Source organism: Pleuronectes platessa, chromosome 4, assembly GCF_947347685.1.
Source record: "Pleuronectes platessa chromosome 4, fPlePla1.1, whole genome shotgun sequence".
Lineage (NCBI taxonomy): Eukaryota > Metazoa > Chordata > Actinopteri > Pleuronectiformes > Pleuronectidae > Pleuronectes > Pleuronectes platessa.
In genome coordinates, this window is record NC_070629.1 from 25,797,027 (window position 1) to 25,822,086 (window position 25,060).

The window sequence follows — 25,060 nt, forward strand, 5'->3', positions numbered from 1 at the left end:
CTCAGCTGCTGCATTTTTAAAGTGCTGAAACGTGATTGGTGTGTCTAAAGTTAAGCTATCATGTGTTTGAACACCCTATGGCTGTGTTTAACCAATTGGCCCATAGGGGTAGTCATTTGACAGGCAGTGATTAGGAATCGCAAGGAAGTGACATCTCGATATACTTCTGTGTTTAATGTATACAAGCGTGTTTAGTGTTTTGCAGATCACTCTGTGTATTGTTTTGCAAAAAGTGTGAAGCTGACATTGTGCTTTTGGTGCTGCAGATCTGGGCCCATGTTTTGCTCCTTGAGTGTCAGATTTGTTAATTGTGTTATACTTTTGATTTTAGTGTTTATGCAATCGAAAAAAACTGTAAAATACAAACAATACCGGTCCAAATGCTGTGGTGCAAACTCCTCTCCACTGGGAGGCGCCATCATGACTTCTACTCTTCCGTGTTTAAAGTTGGGAAGGCGAGATCATTCCAGACCAGGACACAATCTGATTGGTTGAACAGAACCTGTTAATAGGGGGCGGGGCGTGAATTGAACGTGTCGACTGACAGCTTTATTGATAAAATAATAAACAGTCATAGCAGCCAGGTATATTCAAAATACACAATCCAGACATGAAAATACACAAGGTGCAGTGGAAGTACACCTTGAATACCACAGAATTAAAGATTAAATAGATAAGGTGCAAAGGAAGTGTTGATAACATAATGATGAAATGATGATCATGTTAATAACTATGTTCATAATAATAAAATGTACATACTACATACTAATAATAATGTACAGTGATGCAATAATAATAATTATAATAATAATAAAAGTTGTCGCTTCACGTTAACATAATATCTGGGTTGATCAGGAAGCAAAACAAAGATCTGAGCGTCACTATCTCCCATCAGAGGCTCACTTGGTCATCAAGTTAGGAGCAGCCTAATAACATCATCTGATAGCACACACTATATGTACATTAAATATCATATCTATATTGAATGTATGTTTACATGTATGTATATGTATGTACATGCTCTTATTTAGTTTGTATATATCATGATGCTAGTCATAAATACATATCTGCTTTATTACTACATCATTGCCACTGTATTATTACTGCTATTACTATTGTTATAATATTATGCTTTAACATTATTAGTAGTAGTAGTACTTTTGTTTTCTATCTGTCTATCTTCACATTGTTTGTAAAGTGTTTAGAAGATATTGTTTGTAAGTACATTTGACTTCAATAGAGCATAACATAATAAGATACTTATTAAACACTTGTTGAATCCACTTTATATTGGGTCATTTAAAGCAAACTGTAAATGAGTGAGTACAGATGTAAAAACTTTTAAAATACCTCTCTAATGAATAGGTTTGTATTCTATAATAATGTGTGTGTACCTCTCGTGTATTCGTACTTTTACTTATGTTTCAGAACATTTTGTTTCTTTGTCACATGACTGAATCGTGTCTCTGCGTCATCGTCCTTCCCGGAAGTCAGCAGCTTCAGGCAGATGGTGGCGGCCTCGTCAGCCTCGGTGCAGGAAGAGGATGTTTGCTTCCAGCGGAGGAATAATATCAGCTGATTCCAGGTTTTTTTAACAGGGTTAAAGCACCGTACAGTTTTTCTGCGGAGCTTCCTGGGCTCATCCCCCCCAGTTCCCTGCCCTGAAGCCCGGCTCGTGTGCGGCTGAAGCACTGCTGGTGAAGATGTCCCTGTTCCAGTCGGCACTGGATTTCCTCGCCGGGCCCGGCTCGTCCGGAGGCGCCGGCCGGGACCAGAATGACTTCGTCGGACAAGTGGTGGAGCTCGGCGACCTGAAGCTGAGGATCCGGCGGGTGATCGCAGAAGGTGAGGCGGCGAAACCCTCCGATCGGAAATGTGGATAACGTCCTGCGCGGCTAGCCGTGTTAGCTAGCCGGAGCGGCTAACGGGGCTAACCTCTTATCACTTGACAGGGAGAGAAATAACGTGAGCTAGTGCAGAGCTGTGAGTCACCAAGTAAACACCACTCGGTCCATTGGTTGTTGATTGACTGCTAGTTTGATTTCGTGTGTTCAGATCGGAAGGGGACGTACACACAACTTTAACTTTCACTTTGCATGCTAACGCTGTTGAGCTTTGAGTAAAGTCACGTACACAGGTCTGCGTTTTTCACTCATCTACCCACTGACAACCTGTTGGTGTCTGCTCGCTTCAAACCGCACCCTCTTCCCTGGAAGCCAGACCCGGTTTGTTTGTGATATAAAGATCACCATGACGGGGACAGACAGGAAGGTGATTTGGTTTTTAAAAACTCCCGTCAGCCATGACAGTTAACTGCTGTTGTTAGCTAAACACAGAGAGTAAACAACACGAGCAGTCCCAGCATCTGCAGAGCTTCGTTGGATTCTGTTTTTGTGTGACATAGGCTCAGTGGTAGTTCTCCTCCTCCTCCTCTTTTAAAGATACCTAGATAGATTTATTTAAATGATACCCAACCGGGAATTTCCTGAAAATAGACTTATGATCAATAACAGGTTTTTAATTGAGGGTTTTGGGTCTTGGGATGGTCAGCATGGGGACAGTTGTGTTTGGTGCTACATGGCACTTTTACAGTTTGATTTGCTTGCAAGTTAAACGCCATCTCGCTTGAAACAGGGTTTATTCATCACATATTGTTGATAATAATAATAACCATGCGTAAGTACATCCCAAATAATATCGATTTTTTTGGGGGGGCTGATGCTGATACTGAAATTAGGGAGTTAAACACAAAACAATTAACCAAATATGTGATATTTATTAATCATTTCACTCAAACAGGTTATGACAATAGACGACTATCGACATACTAATAACAATGTCTGTCAATTATGTAACCTAAGAGGAATAAAATGACACATTTTTGAACATGCCTTTGTGACTTAAGCAATTTTAAACCTTCAACAATAAAGCACAACTAACAAACTAACTAAACATAATGCTGAGGAGGCATGTGCTTCTCCTCACGCAGCTCCACACAATGATCTCCTTGAGTTCTGGATGGTCTCTTGATCACACCTTTTAATGGACTCATCACAGTATGGAGTATAGTCTGGATCCGTTATGACATCATCATCATTATATGATATGTCTTCTTCATGGTGTAGATGTCTCTGCTTGGCATCTTCAACATCGACAGGAGTGTTTAAGGTATTGTCTGCTCCATCTGAAACCGAGTCTTGGTCTGGTACATGCTGCTTCATCCCTTCAACGACGGTCTCATTGTCATTTTCAGTGGATGAGGCCTGATCGGTGTCAGGCCTCATTTCAAGCATGCATAATGCTTTCATCAATAGGATAGAGATCAGTGTGAAAGGAGGAGAGAGAGTTGAACTGAACCTGTGGTCCCTGCATTAGAGCTGTAACCCGGAATTGGATTGTAAACAACGCATTGTTTATTCTGTAGAGTAAAATGTCACATTAAAAACATAAATACAGATTACTGACCGATAGTAGTTGGTTTTATCGGCCAATTGATAAATCGGTTGAGCTCCAGTGTGTGTTTATAGATTCATCTCCGTAGTGTAGCCAATATTTCCGGCAGCATTGGATTAAAATGATGCCCCTGAGCCTGAATCTGAAATAGAAGCCTGTATTCGTGTAAACCCACAGGTCAGGTTTTTGCTCTAAGGCAGCAAACACACCGATTCTTGACCTCAATGCAAAGTGGCAAGTTGGCAGGACAGTCTTGCTGCCATACTACACTATGTGGTTAGTAACTTAGCCATAGTGGCGGGTGGAGCAGACAGTAAATGTTTAATGTAAATGTTAATTTAGGCTGGTGTCTATTGAAAAAATACTAATTAAATCCAGTGTGACAACACATGATTGTGTAACAACATTACTGGTGAGCCCACTTTGGTTCAGGAGAAGTACTCACTCTTACAGTTTCGACAGCATAGTCAGGCCAGTATGTCAGAGTTGAACTCGTCCATTGTGTGGCTTCAGTGGTTCAGCAAACAAACTTAAGATTGTAACATTTCTTCAACACAAACCAACAAAATAACAAACATATACATATTAAAATGCACCCTAACTTACTGCAGCTAACTCATCTATTTGGGATTTTTAACAGCTCTAAGACAAAGTGGACCATTGTTACACTCACTTTGGATTAGTCTCCACAATTAACTAAAGGTGTTTTCAGGTAATTTACTTTGTGGACATGAAACCGATTTGTATTGCAGAAGTTGGCAGGATACGTTTTTTGTATAAGATAAGTAATGTCCCTTTGAAAAGATAGCGTCTCAGTCCACGTTACTTTGAAATGGATCCGAAGGAGGTTGTTGTTCTGAGCCGTTCATGTTGTAGGTTGTCAGGCTCCACATTACATAGCTGAACAAACATGTTCACTTCCTTTTGTTTATGTTTCATGTCCTAAAAACCTCTTTTCAAATGTCTGGAGGAGTGTTTGCCCCCCCCCCCCTTCATAGCAAACCTTTTGTTTAACAGAGAAGAAGAATGCATGGATTTCACACACAGTTCTACTTTGTTTCTAGCAGCGCTGCAGCGGTAACGAGACTCCTTCACAAACCCTCCCACTGAACGGGTTTTCAGCTTCTAAGCTATCAGCTCGCTCACCACAAAACCTGCCCTGGATAACACTGTCTCTGTCAGAAGGCCGACTCGTGCAAGCAGTTTTTTGGCCCAAGTGTTAACGTCATGTCCTCACATCTTACCCACTTTACCTGCATGTTTTCAGCTTTAACAAAACTTGAGATTCACCTTTTTTTGCCGGTGCGAGTGCATCCCTGAAAAGTAGGCACACTGGTTTGTCTTTTTCTTCAACAAAAACAGGGTAAATTGTCTACTTCTCCTAGAAAGCGAAACATTCAGTCTCTACTTTTTGTTTTCTTGACGAGTGCCCTGATTTGTAATACAATGACATGCAACAGGTAACAGTCACCTGTCACCTGTCACCTTTCATTCCTGACAAAACTTCAGTCTTGCAGCCTGTATAGGGCCCGGTCGGTTCTGCATCCCCAAATTAAATGATTACTGATTTGTTTGCATAAATTTCTGGAAAATAAACGATAAACTGATGTTTCTGCACTGATTCCAATCTAATCAACGGTATAATCACAGTGCTGTGATTGCAAATCCTCAGCTATGGCAGAGGTTAAGGAAAACCCAAAAGACTTTGAAACCAGAGCAGATGGCAAAACTCAAGATCATTTTACACAAAACCTTTGCCTTGTTCAAACTCCTGTCCTGGGGTTTGAAACGTTTCTTTGTTGTGTTCTGTCATCAAGATCTTTGGTGAGGGGGAAATACAAAGCCTCCCTTTACACAAGTGATGGTTGTCATCGTGGTACTGAGCCAAGTTTCACAGACTCAGTCCTCTTCAGGTTAGAGGATGGTACCTTTAGATAGCACATGGTTTTTTTAGGTACAATGATATATCTGACTAGTTATTCCTTTATTTAAGCTTTCACGTCCCCTTTTGAGCAGGTGAAACAGCAGACAACAAGGGTCTCTTTATTCCAAGCTGGCCTGGATATGCCGTTCTTAATGTTATATTACACATTGATTCCGCCCTAGCAACCTTGAACAACATGGTGTATGATGAAGAGGCTTTTTATCATTTCTATTGGAATGGCCTGGTAAATGGAGCAGAGGAAATTGAGCTTTTCAGGTTTCATTCCTTTGCACAGAGCAGAGTGAGACCTGTGATCCCCACAAGGACAGGGGCATCAGTGGTGTGTCTCAGTGGGTTGATGGCTGACTAGAATGCTTTGTTATCGCAGATTGTCGGGTAGAATATTAATTGTTAATTATTAAACCATTAACGTCCTGTCGATGCAGATGATCGCCCACCCAGTGTTTGTCTCTACAATATTGTAATATTGGTGTCAACCTCACAATATATAGATGAATCTATATTATATATTGTTCTTACATTATCCAAACGGTTTACAACACTGTTCAAACTGATCAATTTTATTCATTGATCATTTTGGTCACCATTGATTTGCTATATATCCACTTTACACTCTGCTTTGCCGTCTCTTCTAAAGCTTCTGGGGCAAATGACGCGTGTCAAAGGAAAACACACCACTAGCAGTTTATCAGCTGCTATATTTTCCTTTCAATTGCTTTTTGCTGCATAACATAAATAAATATTTTCCTCATCCGTGGGCATGAGTCTGACTCGTGTCACGTAGATTTTAATCGGTAACTGCAGTAAAGACAACAACTCCCATGATCCCGCGCTGCTTCACAAATCATCAAACGTTGTTATTGTTTTCATTAAGAGACCCCTAGTAGCCAAAGTTACACAACTAAGTATCTTAAAATAATGTTGTTTTGTATAGAAAGATACAATTTTATTGAATTAAACCTAGGGCATAAGCTCAAAATGCAATTAAACTAGTTTGGTTCTTTCAAGTTAAAGACATGTATGTGGGCATGAGGTTACTGGTTGGAATCTTGGCCAAGCTCAAAAGTCCAGACTGGCTAAATACCAGTTACTGCTCCCTTCCCTTTGTAAATACTGCGTTGGGGTCTTGAGTTTCTTCATTATGGTTTTCAGAGAGTTTCACTCAAGTTAGGCTGGTAGTTGATTTACTCATCCCTATGGTAACCCTGCCATGTCCTTGTTGGGAGTGTACACATACTAATGAGCACCAGCACACGGACGTCTTGTCCACCAGTCTAAGTGACTTGCGTCTAGAAATTGTGTTACTCTCTATTCTTTTACGTCTGACATATTCCCTGTGTTGGATCAATAAAGTTTATCTCTAAATGATTTCCTCCATAAATTCCCTTGTGATTGGGCATTGGGGGCAGTGTGGTCCAGTTTCTGTGAATGAATGATCTTACCAGCACTTGGCATGTTAACACCAGTCCAGGTTTCAACCACACCCCCAGTGAAAAGTGAATATTGAGCAGGGCTTAGTACTGACCTGAAGCTTAGAGGTGTGAGCCTGTGGCAGAGATACTCTTGATTGTCATGTGGTGTTCTTGAGCAAGGCACCTAATCTCCAATTCCTATCATGCGGCTGAGCAGTGGCAAACAGTAAGGAAGGTGATAGCTGGTGTTGTATCAGTGTGTAGTCGGGGAAAGTATTAATTTAGAGAGTGAATGTTGCACTTGGCAGCTTCTAGGCTGGAATCAGGCTGATGCCGATCCCTGTTCTAAGGTAAAAGTAAAAAAGGAATTCAGTATCCTGTGGAATGGGATGCACTTCTCTGTCATTCATCATTTTATTCCATCATAATACAACAATCAAGACAAATCAAATGTGCAAGATAAAACACTGGACGACAATAGCTATTATAGACTGTATTACAACACATCCTGCTATGCATCACATCGTTTCTTCAATACACTGAATATTTGTTGATTATTATGTTCCATTTTAAGAGCTTTAGAGCCGCACGTAGTATCTGTGTAAATGTAAGCTATGTTAATAACACTCTGCTCTCTCACGTTTTCTCAGGTGGATTCGCCTTCGTGTATGAAGCCCAGGACATGACCAGTGGTAAAGACTACGCTCTCAAGGTAAGATAACGTTGTACCCACACAGCAAATAAAATCTATGAATGATGCACTGAATCATAAACATTAGCTCCGTCAACATGACTCTACAATAAACACCTAAAATATAAAGTTAATATTACATAAACTTTGTAATCAGTGTGTTGATGGAGTAGGTAATGGCTTTACTACCCTAGATTGTATATGATGATGGACGACATGTCTCCACTTCCTCGTTAAGAAGTATTCATCTTTGTGTACGTCTGTGGTTACTACACACAGTCGAGTCCATAAGTATCGGGACATTGACACGTGTGTGTTCTTTTCTTTTCAGAGGCTGTTGTCAAACGAGGAGGAGAAGAGCAAGGAAATCATACAGGAAGTCTGCTTCATGGTATCCATTATCATTTTCAAGCAGCTGTGAAATGAAACTTAGTTTTTTTTTTAAGTTTGCAAAACGAGCGTTTCAGTTTCAATACACAGCCGCAGGTAAAATGTGACAACGTTCAACTCTAACCCATGACTGTGTGGCGCAGTATGCTGTCAACAATACTGTTTATTGGCAACAATTCACAAAGCCAACATGCGTTATTGAGAAAGTCATATATACTTAGTGTTAAACTTCATAATAAGCCCTAAGCTTGTCATTTCTGAATCTTGTTTTGAAAATAATTGACGAGCATGAGAAAACAGGAATGACTCTGCTGAACCATCCCATTGTATTTCATCAACCGGCTACAAACTGCTGGGGTGTCTCTTGTTCTGTTGTGCAATGATTGTGGAGATGCATGCTTTGTGGGTAAATGAGACACAATGTTCCTGGATGCATTGCAACATTAGTGTTTGCAGAGCTGCACTATTTGCACAGCGTTTGATGTCTTGAATGCTGATAAGACAGAAAAATAAGCAGTGAATTCTTCCTGTCAACGAACTACAACTACTTTGTGATTGCACGGCTTCACCAGCAAGCTGCAGTGAGGGTTTAAACCAGAACTGCTTATTCAGAGGCTATGCAACAAAGTGCGTAGTGAACAGAACAGAGATTTCTCCCTAAATCAGTTGCCACAATTTATCGGTCAATTTGCTTGCGTTTTCTGTTCGAGCTTCTGAAATGACTAACCTATATATACTTGTATTAGTATATTAGTACTCACAATAGTAGTAGTAGGTGTGTTTATCCTGTTTGTTCCTTGACCTGTTTGCCCCATAGAAAAAGTTGTCAGGTCATCCCAACACGGTTCAGTTCTGCTCTGCTGCCTCCATCAGCAAAGAGGAGTCAGACACTGGACAGGCCGAGTTCCTCATCCTCACTGAGCTGTGCAAAGGTACACACACACACACACACACACACACACACACACACACACACACACACACACACACACACACACACACACACACACACACACACTATAAGTGACACATTTCTCAGTATCTGTTTCTTTGCTACCTCTTTCTGTCTTATTACTTCAGAAGTGAAGTAATCAGTGCTTACTCATTCATCAGACTAAAGAGCCAAAAATCTGACGTGTCACTTCAGCTTCCTAGTAACTGACTGAAATTAATTTGTGATGAAACCGCTTCCTGTCTGTAAACTTTCCACTTCCTGGTTTGCTTCCTTCCTCTCTTTTCCTTTTCGTTCAGCAGTTTTCCAGCTTTAGAAGCAAATAGCAACTCTTTGCTTCCACTAGAAGATTTTCTTATAATCCTATTCAAACATTTATGTGATGTGAAAAGCACCTTTTGATTTAATTGACCTATTTTATTGCGTGATCCAATGCTTCCCCTTTGATTTGCAATGAAATGTTTTCTTTCTAGACATGTTGCAATCAACGTACAAAACAAAATGCATCTGGGTCCGAGCAAGTGTTCATTTCACTGACGTTTTTTCATTCATGTGCTTGTATCTGTTCTGCCTCAGGTCAGCTGGTGGACTTCATAAAGCGAGTAGAGGAGAGGGCGCCCCTGTCATGTGACACTGTGCTGAAAGTCTTCTACCAGACGTGCCGCGGCGTGCAGCACATGCACAAACAGAAACCTCCAATCATCCACAGAGACCTCAAGGTTCGTCTGTCCTTGGCGAACGAGGAATCATCCATAATATGCAGTCCTTCAAAACTATTTGATTCAATGAAACAACTCAGCCTCAAGTCGTATTACATCAATAGATACTGCAAGTAAACGCCTGGTTGTTGATGATACTTTTGTTTGGTGTGTTGCAGATTGAGAACCTCTTGATTAGTAACCAGGGCACCATCAAGCTTTGTGACTTTGGCAGCGCCACCACAGTGTCACACTACCCCGACTACAGCTGGTCGGCACAGAAGAGGTCCATGGTGGAGGATGAGGTGCGCACACACTTCTGTTATTTCCTTATTTCCATTAACATCGGAATAATATAGTAGTCGTTTTCATCTCTGAGACAAAACAGAGTAAATGAGTGAATATTTCACACCACACAAATGCTTTGAATGAAGCAGTAAATGTTTTAAAAGAACAGTCCGTTTTCTTTTTATTATATATTATATAATTTCACTAATAAAGTATATTCCTTATTTGAATGAAAAACGAGACAGTGGTCAGTCAGTTCCGAAGTCAGTGGATCAGTGGCCGACACTGACCTCATGTTACTGGACAGGAACCAGAAACCTTTAATCGAATGAACAGCTGGAGGTTCAGGAAGCACTGATCAATCAGGTTAATTATATTAGTACCAAAGACACACACACACACACACACACACACTCTCACACATACAGAGAGAGACACTCACACATCAAACCTTAGCCACAGATGACCTCAGTGTGCACAACCCCAGAGATGTGAATTTGATAACATGGAGGTCCATCAGGCTCCTATTTGCAGGCTACAAACAAGATGTAGCAGGAAATGGATTTTTATGGTAGAAGCTTTTTTAGTGACACTGTGTTTTCCAAAGGTTCTGGGTAAGGTTCTAAAGCATTTCTTTTATTTAGTCATTATATTTAAGTTCAAAAAGATACCGTAGGTGAACATTTCAGTTGTATCAGAGGATTATTGCAGTACCCCACAGAGGTCTTTATATTGTTTTTCCCATTTGCATGTAGATCACAAGGAACACAACTCCAGCGTACCGAACACCTGAGATGATTGATCTCTACTCCAACTTCCCCATCAACGAGAAACAGGACATCTGGGTCAGAACTCTTTTCTTTTTCCCTCCTTCTAATGTGTTGAAATCTGCTTCTATAAAGATCAATAGATGTTATCCAAGATCAAACCATCACAGTTTCTGATTCAGGAGATGAGTTAGCCGTGTTATTAAAACAAAAAACAACATTTGTTATCATGTATAGTCCAAAATGTGTTTTGTTCTCAAGCCTGTTTCCTTTAGAGTTAAGAAATACCACAACTTTAAAAGATTTTAGTCCTAAGGAAACAACTGTGTGCTTTTATCAGAGTATTTCTTTTTACCTGTTTTGTGTTATTTGCTGTTTTTTATTATTTTCATTTTTGCTTCAGCTCATAATGAAAAGGCCGGGTCATTTATATATATATTGTCTGTCTCGTCTCTGCTCTTCCACCACAGGCCCTCGGATGCATCCTCTACCTGTTGTGTTTTAAGCAGCACCCGTTCGAGGAGGGGGCCAAGCTGCAAATCGTCAACGGGAAATACGCCATCCCTCAGAATGACGTGAAGTACACTGTGTATCACAACCTCATACGTACGTGTACTGTCTCTCTCTCTCTGCCTGCCTGCATGAACTAGTTTATTCCTGCCACTTCATTTATCCCTCTATCTGCAACGGCTTTAATTTACTTGTCACCTTTACTCGTCTGCCACATGTTTTGGCACATCTAAAGTTGGTGTAGAAATATTGAATAGAAACGCTGGGTTAATTAAACCAGGTTAATTAACTTAAAAAAGCTCTGTCTATTCTTTGCCTGAAATCTGTCTATTTCTTGCAAAGAATGACACATGAAAATCTAAATTAAACAAGTAGCATTTTGTTTGTTCCCTGTGATGCCACACATGTGATCAATGAAAAAATGTATACAATTTTACTTTGTATGATTTTCATAAATTATCATATTATCGTAATGTCCACAAACCTCTAAAAGTGACCTCACAGTGCAGCCGTCAGCCTCATATCTTCTTCTCCTTCTCATAAGTATTATCTTCCTTGATTTGAACATTTCTTCCTCCCTTCCATCAATGCTCACCCATCTCTTCCTCCTCTTCCTCCCCAGGTTCCATGTTGAAGGTGAACCCAGAGGAGCGTCTGTCCATCACAGAGTTGGTCAACCAGCTCCAGGAGATCGCAGCAGCGCGCAACGTCAACCCAAAGTCGCCCATTACAGAGGTAGGTGTGAGCAGGACTGCTCATAAACAATACGACAGCTTTTGATTTGTAAAAATTCCATAGTAAAAAAAAAATCACATTTTCTGTCATTTGCAACGGACAGATATTAGATTGAGAAAATATAAATGCATTAATCTATATCAGAGCAGCACCTCCTACAATGGAATTAGAGGGGTGTAGGGTGCCTGGCTACCGAGGCGAATTTGTATTCGTCTGATATCCCGAGTCTTCAATCTCAAATTCACCTGACGTTTACATTTTGAGTAGAAGATATACTTCAATATACAAGTGTATTTCACTTTAATGAGTAACAGGTTGATTTGCTGAGCCACAGACACATCCTCAGTGTCTGCCAGCGTGTTTAAGACAGTATCAACAGGGGGGCTGCACAGCTTCTTCCGCCGTGTGTGTGTAAGCGTGCACGCACACTTGTACGCGCTCAAATTGCTGATGTTTTTGCACTTGCTGAGCTTCACACACACACACACACACACCACACACCAAACACCACACACACACCACACACCACACACCACACACCACACACTACACACACACACACACGCGCAGCAGCAGGCACAAAGGAGGCTGTCTTCTCTCTTCCCGTCTGACCTGGTCCTAATGGGTCCAGAGAAACAGAGCAGACACAGAGATGGAAAATGTGTGAACTTAAATAAACACCAATCGATACCAACATTTTCTCAGTGCAGCAGAACTGTGGCTGTAAAGACAGAAATACCTTTTCTCAATTACCACCCACAGTAGTTAATTCAGCACAATCAGATTTAAGAATTTAGCCTCGGTTTTTGAAGCAGAGCAGAGAAGAGAGGAGACATCACTGACTTAACAGCCACGGCTTCTAATGATTCCCACTGCAAATCCACAAATCCTGGTACTTATCACCAAATCCTCAGCCACAGTTGTTGTTTATATAAAGCTGATTTCAATGTCAAAATCTCCACGTTTACACCGACACTTATTTCCTCCACCAACTTTCTGGTCTGCAGTACAACTGATATATGGATCAGTCAGTGTAGGTTTTATCGAGCTAATTTCTATTAGAATTAAAATTGAGAATATTTGAGCTCTTTCACTTCGTGGGAACAAATTAGTAAACTGATGCACAGAATTCTTCTATATCCTGATATCTTACTAATTAGAATCCTGATAAGGCTTGTAAACGTGTGCAGCGCGGAGCGGATGGCTGATCTGATTAGGATTAAGAAGGGGTTTCCCTGCTGGACATAAGAAGATTAGAATCCTACTTCTCCTCCTCCTCTTCTCTCTGCTGCCTCTCGGCTCGGACATATGGAGAGACAGACTGCGAGATGGAGCAGGGAGGAGGAAGCTAGTGAAGGAAGGGAGCTATGATGGAAGTGAAATTCTAAAAAGGAAATACTGTGGACGTCCTGGAGAGGAACAGAAGCTGTGTTGCTCATAAGAGAATTATTTTATTCAGAGCGTCACAAATTACTTTTATGATGCATCTACTTTTTGTAAATCTTTTGAACTGGTGATGTCACGTTCTGGGACAGAAACCACACCTGTCACTTGACACTCTGGATTTTTTGTTCCTCTATTTGTGGACCATTATTTTTTTTTCTGGGATATCCACACTATAATATGATATTTTAAATTATTGCGGTTGCAGCTCCTCCATCTTTGACAAAAATCTTTAGTCCTGGCTTCAAGGTTTTTTTGCCAATTTAGTTGTCAAGTTGTCGGCCGACCTGTTACTATGTTGAGTACGTACTACTGTTGGCGTCCAGTGTCTGACGGATATGAATGTCTGCAGCTGCTGGAGCAGAACGGAGGTTTTGGCAACAACGGAGCTCAGCCGCCACTGCAGATCCACAACGTCCACAACAATGCAGGTGAGGCTGGTTTTTATTTATCTTTGGATGACAGTTTAGCTCTCTCTGTGGGTTTGGTGTGTTTTTTGAGAGGTTGTTGGTTTGTGTGTGTTTTTTTTCATGCCTTCTTTGTTTTTGAATGTGTTCACATTTTTGGATTTGAAGCTGGTTGAACTGAAATGTCTCCCACAGCAGAGCGATGGAGTTGTAGAATTTCCATCCTTTGCACAAGTGGAATAGAACAAGTGGTTATCTGAAGCACAGCCTATAGCCCCCATAAGTGACCTGGAATAAACCGATCATGCTGCACTGACACTAACAAAATAACTACAACTATGCAGCTATTTTACTGGGTTTGAACAAGAGACCTACTCTCATGAAACCTCTCTTTTTAAAACCCATGTTAACTACCCATATCACTGAAAGTGCAGCATGGCAATAAGTAATCTGTTTAGTTCCCCTTGACCACCTGACTGCTGACACACACAGACACACACAGACACACACACAACACTTCCTGTCTATTCAACGCCCTGTGAGGTCATCAGTCTGTACATCGGTTTGTTTTTGTTTCGATGACCTTTGGTTTGTCTGAAGCAGACAGGAGCAAAGTACACAAACCCCACATAATGTACATTTACTGGTTAAATTCTGTATATTAAAAGCAGGAACTGAAGGTACCTGGTCAAAACGCATGTTTTACCGTGGAACTTTTCTGTAAATGAGTGTAATAGGCTCATTATTACCGATCTATAAACCGACAGTCGTGTAGGCCGTGTGCTGTACATTAAGAGGATTTCTGCTCTGTCAGTCAACGCTCTGTCGAAGGGCAGAAAGCGTTTGCTCTTTCCTCTGAGAGCTGCTCCCGTCCTCATACACCTACCTCCAGACCTGGGTAATAAAGGATCATGAGTCATGTGCCTGTTCGTCAATCTCGACATTTGGAAGCTCATGTTGACAAAATGGAAATATTTCAAGTTTTTTTCCCCCAATGCAAAGATGCATCAGTATCTTAGTTTTTTCATTTCATTGTGGGTTTAACCGTTTCAGTGCTTAAACTGTGACAAAGTATACAAATGTATGATATTAAGACTTTGCTCTTCTTCCTCCCACGATGTCTGAAGGCATTTATGATCCTGATCAGTCAGCCAGTGGCCTTTTTGATATCTTAAGGGGAGGAACCGAGCGCTTCCTGACCAACATAAAGGACACTTCCTCTAAGGTCATCCAATCAGTAGCCAGGTAAGATGCTCTAACCTGCTTACCATGAGTATCAGGGTTGTATTACACATTTCATTTAAGTCCACAGATCAGATTCTTTTTTCCAAACATGCCGAAAGGAATGGAAAGTGTTTTCTGTGGAGTTGACTGAACTTTCAGTAGAGCTTCTTAATTTTTTTCACTGACTAATATCACACACAAGTCTATGTATAAGTTAATTAACCCTTTTAATTCCACCCTCACGTTCGTAGTCCTGTAAGGAAATTTTAATCCGGCCATCCATCAAATGGCATAACTACATATTGTAATTAGTTTATCAGTATCATCAACCTGAAGTATAGCAATGCTGTTGATTAATCTGAATCATTCATAATCACACCTCCCCTGCCCTCAGATCTACCTTTTTAAAGGAACATTTTGCTACTAGGCAGTTGGACACGTTCCCTTTCAGTCACAGTATAGGATATCATGGCCTGTTTGTCCAGACCATAGATTGCACATAAAGATGGATGATATGACAGCTCCCCTGGTGGCTGGTTGCACTATCGGTCATGAACCCCACAGGCGACATTATTGCAGACGGAATATGACTATACAAACTAAAAAGCAAAATAACAGATGTTTTCTGTTATTTTTTGGTAAAATCATTTTAATTAGTTATATAATACTTTGCAAAATAGGGTGAAATGTCATGATTGGCCGCCGAGACTGACTCGTGATTGGTTGAGAGCATGTATTAGTGGGACCTCAATACATCACAATCACTGCTGTGAAGACTCTGGCTTCAAGTTGCCCAGTGGTGACACCAGTATCCGGAAGGGTTAGGGTTAATATTAAAGGGTAGAGAAGATGAAGCAAAGTGTTCCTTTTATAGCCCCTCTATGTTTCATTTGGTTATATTCTCATCGGTTTGTTCCATTTGTTTGGTCGTTTTGTTTATTTTTGTTGTTTCTTTTCTCTGTCCCAATCCCTCATGGTCCCTCAATATGTGTCCATCATCTAGCAACCCCAGGTAAATATGGGTCAGTGAAGTGCAGCGACTCAGGCGTTGCTCTGTGTGTTCCACCGTTTGTGTTTTCATCTAGACGAAAAACCACAACAACAAACAATCAACCTATCACCCATTTTTTTTTTACGTTTGCTGTGTCCTTCATCACAGCTTGCTGATCCTAACATCACACATTCAATAACTGAGTTGAATGAATGCAGGGCAAAGAAAAAGGACAGAGCGATGTTTTACTTTTAGCTGTCTGGTCTGAATGAGTGAGTGAGTGAGTGAATGGTCGAGTAAAGGTTGTGATGTTGCTCCACTGCTTACTAAATCACCATCCCAGCAACATGCGTGTCTTCGTCTGTGTGTATTAACACCATAGAGATCAAATATTATTGTAACCGACGTAGATAGAGGAGTTTCTTTGCTTGGCCTCCAGTTTGTTTGTCTCTACTAAATTTGAATTAACAGTAGAAATCATGCTGCATTGTTTTTGCTGCCGTCATTGTGTGATCTCGTATGATTTGGTTTTGTTGTCAAATCCAGCGTAACCTAATTTCTACTGTAATTAACTTGTAATAAGACTTTTAAATGATGGAGCCTCTTCTGAGTCTAATCCCTTGTGGCGTCAAGCAGCTGCCGGATGCATGAGGAAATACAAACTGAGGACTGTCTTGATCTAATTTTGTGTATTTGCCGCCTTCAATCTAAATCAGTTGAAATGTGGGGTTGTGTGGCAGGCAATCAGCCAATCACTCATTTACCGAGGGTCATGTTAGGATACAGTAATTCCAAGCTGTGGTGTGTTACTAAGCTGTGAGAATGGCTGTGTCTGTGCCGGCTCTTAGACCCTTAGTCAAACTGTTTGATTTCCCTTCTTATTTCTAGTGTAGGTTTGTGTTTTGTTCTCCCTCCTCTGCTGTGAACCGACTCTCTTCATAATAAGTGCACTTGTATGTTCTCTTACAGCTATGCCAAAGGAGACCTGGATATTTCTTACATCACATCTAGAATAGCAGGTAGGATTCTTACCTTCCATGAAACATACTACAGAATAATCCAGTGCCTACAGCTTGAATGAAAGGGATGTGACATACAATCTTAATCGGATAAAGAAATAACGATGGGATGTAAAAGTTACACATTCTTCTTGTGTGTGTGTGTCTTTGTGCAGTCATGTCCTTCCCAGCAGAGGGGGTGGAGTCGGCAATAAAGAACAACATTGAGGACGTCCGGCTGTTCCTAGATTCACGTCACGCTGGTCACTACGCTGTCTACAACCTCTCCAAGAGATCCTACAGGCCGTCACGATTCCACAACAGGGTATGACGTGTGTGTGTGTGTCTGTGTGTGTGTGTGTGCACCTCTTTAGTGTGTAGAACCATCTCTGTGAATGAGTGGTTTGTTTAAACTGAACCAATGACAGTAGAGGTCTTCTGAGGAGGGTGACTTCATTCAGGGGTTTATCTTTCTTTGTTCTCGTAGGTCTCAGAGTGTAACTGGCAGGTGCGTCGCGCCCCCAACCTACGCAGTCTCTACAGTGTGTGTAAAAACATGCATCTCTGGCTCAAACAGGACCAGAGGAACATCTGTATAGTTCACTGTCTGGTACGTAACCTTACAAAGCCACTGATCGATGGCTGCGTCCTCCCTCGTAAAGGAGAAGGACAAATTCTGCATCGTCCCTGATTGTGACCTTTCCCTCTGTCTGCAGGACGGCAGGGCAGCGTCTGCAGTGGCAGTTTGCTCCTTCCTGTGCTTCTGTCGTCTCTTCACCACAGCTGAGGCCGCCGTCTACATGTTCTCAATGAAGAGATGCCCTCCTGGCATAGCACCCTCTCACAAGAGGTAGGGGAAAAACACTAAAAAACTTAAAATATCTTCAGTGTTTTACAAAAAACGTCCAATACATGAGCCGCGTCTTGCTTTTGATTGTTGCAGGTATATCGAGTATATGTGTGACATGATGGCAGAGGAGCCCATCATCCCCCACAGCAAGCCCATAATGATCCGCTCCATCATCATGACGCCGATGCCGCTGTTCAACAAGCAGCGGAACGGGTGCAGGCCGTTCTGTGAAGTCTACGTTGGAGACGAGAGGGTCCTCACCACGTCACAGGAATACGACAAGATGAGGCAAGATAACGCAGACAACCGGGCGCCAGACAAATTCACACACATGGGAGAAATGTGGCTAAAACTTTAGCTTTCATGTTTTTTCAGGGATTTTAAGATGGAGGACGGGAGAGCAGAGATTCCACTCAATGTGTCAGTCCAAGGAGATGTACTGGTGGTGATCTATCATGCAAGATCTACACTGGGAGGGCGTCTGCAGGCCAAGGTACACACACACACACACACACACACACACACACACACACACACAAGCTTGAATGGAAATGAACCCAACAACCAGAGACATAGCAGATACAGCATAGTTGCCTGCAATATATATCACATTTTGAATTCCATTCTGTTGTGTTTCAGATGGCATCCATGAAAATGTTTCAGATCCAGTTCCACACGGGCTTTGTGCCCAGAAACGCGACCAATGTCAAGTTCAACAAGTGAGTACACACCCCTGATCCATGAAACATCACTGCTCCAAACTTCATTCTTCCATCTTGGTGCTATCATCTTTTCTAATAAGACTGGTGGCCGACTCTTCTGTTGTAGAGGTCCAACCATGATTCTTAATGTTTATATCAACATCAGTAGTAAGAAGTACAGCTCTTATCAAGCTTGTAATGTGATCTCTCTGTTAACGTGTTATTTCTCATCTACCTGTTCCTCCTGTCAGGTACGACTTGGACGCCTGTGACATCCAGGAGAAGTACCCAGACTTGTTCCAGGTGAACTTAGACATTGACATGGAACCCAGGGACAGACCCAGCACCAAGAGCCCACCGTGGGAGAGCTTCCAAACCAAGGGCCTCAACCCCAAAATCCTGTTCTCCTCTCGTGACGAACAGCAAGAGATCCTCAGCAAATTTGGTAGGTGACATTCTTCAAGCCATTTTGAGGGGAAAGTTATTTTACAGTTTTTCCAATTCACTTCTAAATATGAACTTTATATTAAACCTCATTCACTGTAGGTAAACCGGAGCTGCCTCGTCAGCCAGGCTCCTCAGCATTTTATGATTCAGAGGCGTCTGAGCCGGTGCAGATTCCAGAGGACCCCAATCTCACAGATCCAGAACCAGAACCAGAATCTCCTGGGAGCACAGATACCAACGCTAACAACTTTTTCCAGACCCTGGATTGGGAAGGTACCTTCTTGTGTTCTAGTAAAGCTCCACTTCCATTTAACATTCTTTAGTATTCTGGTTAATATCCTGCTGTCTAAAGAGAGAGAGAGAGAGAGCTGTTCCCCCCCCCCTCTCTGAATGATTCCAAAGAAAAAACCATTCCTTTAAGATGCCCATCATTTCTTGTATGTGTAGATGTGAGCGGCCCCCAGGACGCCTCAGACAGTCAAGCAGGGGGATCCATGAACGAGCTGGAGGACATGAGTGATCAGTCAGAGGGAGAGTCCTACTCCTACTCTGCCCCCGGGGGGGAGCCGCTGTCACGTGACCCCAGCGAACCACTATTTGATGCTGACTTTGAGGTGAGGAAGTCTTGTATGGCGGATTATAACATACCAGTAATACAGTAAGGTGTTCTTTTCTTTGTCCGTCACTTCATTAATTTCTAACTCCTCCTGGTGTCCCTATCTCCCCCTAGACTCCCCCCCCTGCCGCCCAGGAAGCTCCCATCGGTGGCACAGCGGATCTCTTGGGTCTCAACTCTGACCCTGAACCTCCCTTCGCGTCCTCCACCTCCTCCTCTGCTCCTCAACAAGTCCACGGAGGAATGAAAGCTGCATCCAGCAACAGCGACCTCCTCACCGATCTGTTTGCACCCCCTGCTGGTCAGACCGCAGCAGGGCAGGAAGACTTGTTCTTCAGTGAGACCACACCAGAATCAAAACGTAAGGCTCCAGGCTTAATACGTGGTGATTGCACGAGTTATATTGAATGTGTTTTCACCCCCCCCACTCCATGTCTGTGTTGCAGCCACGGGCGACCTGTTCGATCCGTTTGGGATGGGGTCCGGCTCCGGTGTCGGCTCCAGCGTGGGCTCGTCTCGACAGGCCTCCGGACCGGACCTGTTTGGAGACTTGTTGGGTTCTGATAGCTCGGCCACCAGCGGGTTCAGCTCAGGTCACAGTAACCCCACTCCAGCTTCCAACACCAGCCTCTTCAACCTCAGTAAGTCCGACATTACTCAGCATTAAATCTGTCTCCACCGTCCAATGTTCTTCTGACGCCTCTTCATATCTCAGTGTCTGTGACCCGGAGATATGATGATTACACCTTAAAACAACAGCTTCTAAATGAGGTTGATGGTTCAATGTGTGGAATATTCAGCAGGAAACTTTAAAATTATCAGAATTCTAAACAGAATTTGGTGGATTTGTTACAGCAGTTCTTCTTGTTCAGGAAGAAGCCGTAGATCATTGGCTAATCAATGTCTTAAAGAATCAGAATCGGTGACACTTTGGTCCTTTGTGTCTTCACAGATAAGCTTGTAAATGATGCCCCAAAGATGACATCATCCGCCAGCCAGCCGGACCTGCTGGGCGGGTGGGACAGCTGGGCAGCCGGCACCAACACTGGCATGAGTAGCACCAGCAGCAAACCCAGCTACACCAGTACAGGTAGGTGGAGGAACACTGTGTAGCTGATGGTTTACTGATCCCTATCAGTCTTCTGTGTTGCCTAGAAAACCTCAACAGTTCTAACTCACCTGTTGTCCCTCCGCCTGTAGCTGCTGGGGGGTCGTCCATGTCAAAGGCCAAGTCTCAGACCTTTGACCCCTTTGCCGACCTCGGAAACCTGGGTTCCAATTTACCAGGTCAGTTCTCCTGCTCAGATATTCAGTTAGCTGTCTTCAAGAAAGGGAAAGTTTACCTTTGTTAACTAACTATCCTTCCTCCATGTTTCAGGGCCTTCTTTTAGCACGAAGGCTCCTCCCTCCTCTGCTTCCTCCTCCACCAAGGCTCAAGGGCAGCCCTGGCAGTCCGGTAGAGCCGCTGCCGCAGCCCAGGGCAAACCCTGGACTTCGGGATCAGGATCCGTACCCAAAACATCCTCGGCATCTCAACCTGCAGCCGCGCAGCCCACCAAGCCTAACTACAACCTCAGCTTCGCTAGTGTCATCGGCGGGAGAGATGAGAGAGGCGTGCGTGGGCCTGGGTTCGGTAAGAAACACTGAGTAGAGGGGAAGTGATTTGAGGCTGGAGCTGGGGATCATGCAGGAAGCGTAGATATAACTGCAACCACTCGAAAAAAGAGCTTCGATGCTGCAGCTCTGACCTAATATCATTCAGTTTTTAAGATTATCACAAAAACTTAGGATAGTGTTTTTCAATCTTCTCCAAAAATGCCTCATCTTGTGTAACAAAGTCTGCGTGCATCTTTTTATTCAAACACAATTTCCTGTCCGACTCCTCACTTCTCTGTGCCGTGTTGTGAACGCAGGCCCCAAGCCGAAGGTAAAGCGGGACGACTTTGAGGACCTGCTGTCCACTCAGGGTTTTGCCTCTAAGCTCGATAAGAAGGGACCGAGGACCATCGCGGAAATGAGAAGACAGGAGATTACAAAAGACATGGATCCGCTCAAACTGCAGGTAACAGGCTGAAAGCATGTGGGGGGGGACGTACATCGTGATCTTGAAGAAAATACCTCATCTTACTTCTGCTGCTCTCCAACTGCAGAGTAGACGCTTACTCTCCAAAAGGCTGATTAGAGAAGCCGACATGGCAGCCTTCCTAGTGCTGGACAATGTCTGCACTTGCTAAATAATATTACTGTTTGTTTTCTTGTCCTGCTGCAGATCTTGGACTGGATCGAAGGGAAGGAGCGAAACATCCGGGCGCTGCTGTCGACGCTGCACACGGTGCTGTGGGAGGGAGAAACCCGCTGGAGGCCTGTGAGCATGGCCGACCTGTTGACCCCGGACCACGTGAAGAAGTACTACAGAAAGGCTGTGCTGATTGTCCATCCAGATAAGGTACAGTGTAAACACGCATTCAGCCAGGTCAGGAACAACAGACTCTTGATTTGAGGATTCAAACGTATACCCTCCCTCCCTCCACAGGCGACCGACCAGCCCTATGAACACTACGCTAAGATGATCTTCATGGAACTGAACGACGCCTGGTCAGAGTTCGAGAACCAGGGATCCAAAGCACTCTTCTGAAAGCCTGGTCTGGATCCCAGCTCCACTGGACTGGATTCGGCCTAACCAGTCACGGGGTTAGACCGGGCCAGATAAGACAGGACTGAGCCCACATTGGGCCTTAGGGGGCCAAGAGCCTCTGAGAGGTGTCCTCTCTACCATTCCCTTCACTCCCTTATTCCTTCTTTACGTTCTTCTGTTCCTACAGTCGAGGGGAAAATACCTTTTTTGTTTCATGCCTGGCTGTAGTTAAAAAAAATCCTCACTGGTTATTAAAGTGCCAGTTAAATGTTGTGATCGTTCTTAAACTCACTGCCTACCTGTACGACTGCCTGAGTGGAGCTGCAACGGAAGGAGGAACGGGTGACAATCACTCCGAGAAGACACAGTGGGAAAGAAATAGGAAAATAGAAGGACTTCTGAAACTACGCAGATGATTATCAACACAGTGGTATTCCGATTAAAAACAAAAATAAGATTTATTTATCCCTGACTAATAAAATGCTGGTAATTTTGGCTGTGGCTTGTAGGTTTGTCATCTGTGCTTGGCACTTTTGCAGACAACCAGTCATTTATTTTACTGGTCAAAAAAAAAAAAAAAAGGACATTTTCCAAAACATGATTTAAACATTTTGAAGCTGAAAAAGTAACAAACGTTGCTGATGAATCTGGGAACGTAGCGACGGACAGGAACAGTCCTGAACTCTCACTGCAGAAGATCTGTGGATGAAACACGTCTGCTTTGAGCCAGTCCCTCTCCAGAAGGACCAGACGACTGCCTGCTGAACACTACTCGTGCTGCTTGTACCATTGTAGTTATTGCCACACACACACACACACTGCTCAGACTGATGTGAAAACCTGCATCCTGAACTCCCGACGACGGAGCTGATCTTGTTTCGGAGCCCCATATAAACCCAAGTGGGCCGTGTGTTGTTTATTGAAGTGCTCTTTGAATTCCAGCCAATCGGGCTTCACCGTGTAGCGTCGCGACTGCATGCTCTCCCAACGACAGGGGGTGGGCGTGTTTGATTTCCAAACCAGGGTAGTCCAAATGGGCGGTGGCTCTTTTTTTTTAAATTGAAGTGCTCTTTTTCTTGTAGCAGAAACTGAGTAATATTTGCCGAGGGGCCGACGTCTCTGTTCCTCGGCGCTCACTCACAGCTTGTCGCTTCTGAAGCATCTCCATCCCCCCCCACTCTGTTCGTCTCAGTAAACCCGAGCCTCGTTCAGTGGATGGTCAGTTTATAGGAGATCAAAAAGTTAAAAGAGAAGAGAGAACATGGTGATTAAAACTTTTTTATCATTTTCTTTGGCGGGGGGGGGGGGGGGGGGTTCCTGTGTTAAGGTTTCTACTTTCCTTCTTGTTCGTTAATCATCCCATTGATTGTAAATATAAAAACATCATCCATCAAGTGGCTTTGTTGAGATTACAGCCTGTGTGCGTGTGTGTGTGAGTCTGTATGTGTGTGTGTTTCTGGAGTAGACAATGAAACCGATGTTACACACAATGCTTTTCTGTCACAATCTCTTCCTCATTAGCTTCATTTTTTCAGCCACGTTTGTTTTTTGTTTCTTTCCAACCTATTTTTTTTTTATCGTTTCACATTTTACCTCATGAACCAATCGAATCACCTGTTTTCCTATTTATTATTGTTTTGTTGGGGGAGTGTGGGGGCGTTATGATGACATGTATTCATGCGTATTAATGGCACAAAGTAAAAGAAGAGAAAATCAGATAATATATAAGTGGAATGTGCTGAGTGCAGATAGGACAGTTGTTGGTTGATCACAGCCTCTTGTCGCTTGTTTCATTCCAAAGCATCTATTATGAATACGAATGTGCTTTTACAAATATATATATATCCTCTCTGTTGTTATGTGCTATGTGTTTTATCATTTTTTTCTTTTTTGTTTCGTTCTTTTCTGAAGTCGTTCCTTCTGTTTTTACTTTTTTTGCTACAATTCCAACACGAGGGGCCAGTAAAACCTACGTATGACGCTGGGGAAATAAAATTAAATCAACTGATGCTTGAAATTCAGTTGAACCTCCAGACAGCGTGATCACCAGTATAAAGAGGGGGGCTTGTAAAACCATGTACTGGCAGTGTTTACTGAACCAAATTACATCATACTAATATGAATGTAGATTTCAATGCAAAAACAAATAAAACTTTTGATCTGAGTTAAGGAGTCTGGTGTTTCTTTGTGCTTATTGATCATTACCTTCACTTGTTACTGGTTTGATTCTTTGTCAGCATGATTAACAGACTGAATTGGAAGGATCGGACATGGGTTGAGAATTTAAATTTTGGTCTGGATTATGACAACCAGCAAAAATTAGTTTGAACATTGAGATGGCATGTTTAGACCTTTACTTACAGGAAACAATTCATTTTTTATTAAAAATGTAATCAGGCAGATTTAAGTGACTGTTTGGTGCAGCCTAATTTAGTTTGATGGAGCGGTTGGAGGTATGTGCTCTGAGTTATAAACATGTATTGATTATATTTATGAAGTCATGTTAGTTACTCATTCCAGTTATCTTCATGTAACATTTACTTTGATCAGTATGTATTCACTAAGTCTCAGCAATTGTTTTTTATTTATTTAAAAAACTGAACCAAGCTGTTTGTAAATTGAAGATTCTTGATTAACAATTACATCAAAACCCAATTCACCTTATTCATTACCCCTGACTGATAAGAGTTGTCATTTAGCTTTCTTTGAAAATATAGGCTGAATATATTTTATTTAGATATAATACAACACTTTCCCAACGGCTCCAGCTCCAACTGACCCTCAGAATGTTAAGTGGTGTAGATCCTGGATGGATATGTATACAAATTGACTTCATTTTTATTATTTAATGCATTTGTTTCCCCAACAGTTTGAGTCAGTGCATGAAAAGAGAACACACAAGCCAGC

The 25,060-nt window shown here is 42.5% G+C and overlaps 1 protein-coding gene across 1 annotated transcript; it reads left to right on the plus strand.

The window, feature by feature from the left end:
• Positions 1–1,478: 1,478 nt before the first annotated feature.
• Positions 1,479–24,317, plus strand: gak (cyclin G associated kinase). The gene is made up of 29 exons (XM_053421889.1): positions 1,479–1,845; positions 7,461–7,522; positions 7,833–7,892; positions 8,709–8,823; positions 9,420–9,562; positions 9,721–9,846; positions 10,585–10,674; positions 11,067–11,202; positions 11,729–11,841; positions 13,637–13,715; positions 14,819–14,936; positions 16,876–16,925; positions 17,081–17,229; positions 17,392–17,514; positions 17,621–17,754; positions 17,848–18,042; positions 18,130–18,247; positions 18,394–18,473; positions 18,707–18,900; positions 19,002–19,175; positions 19,350–19,516; positions 19,633–19,879; positions 19,965–20,159; positions 20,471–20,608; positions 20,719–20,805; positions 20,897–21,151; positions 21,432–21,580; positions 21,788–21,964; positions 22,052–24,317. Exons 1-29 carry the CDS (start codon positions 1,704–1,706, stop codon positions 22,151–22,153), a joined length of 3,918 nt encoding a protein of 1,305 aa, XP_053277864.1. The 5' UTR covers positions 1,479–1,703; the 3' UTR covers positions 22,154–24,317.
• Positions 24,318–25,060: the final 743 nt, after the last annotated feature.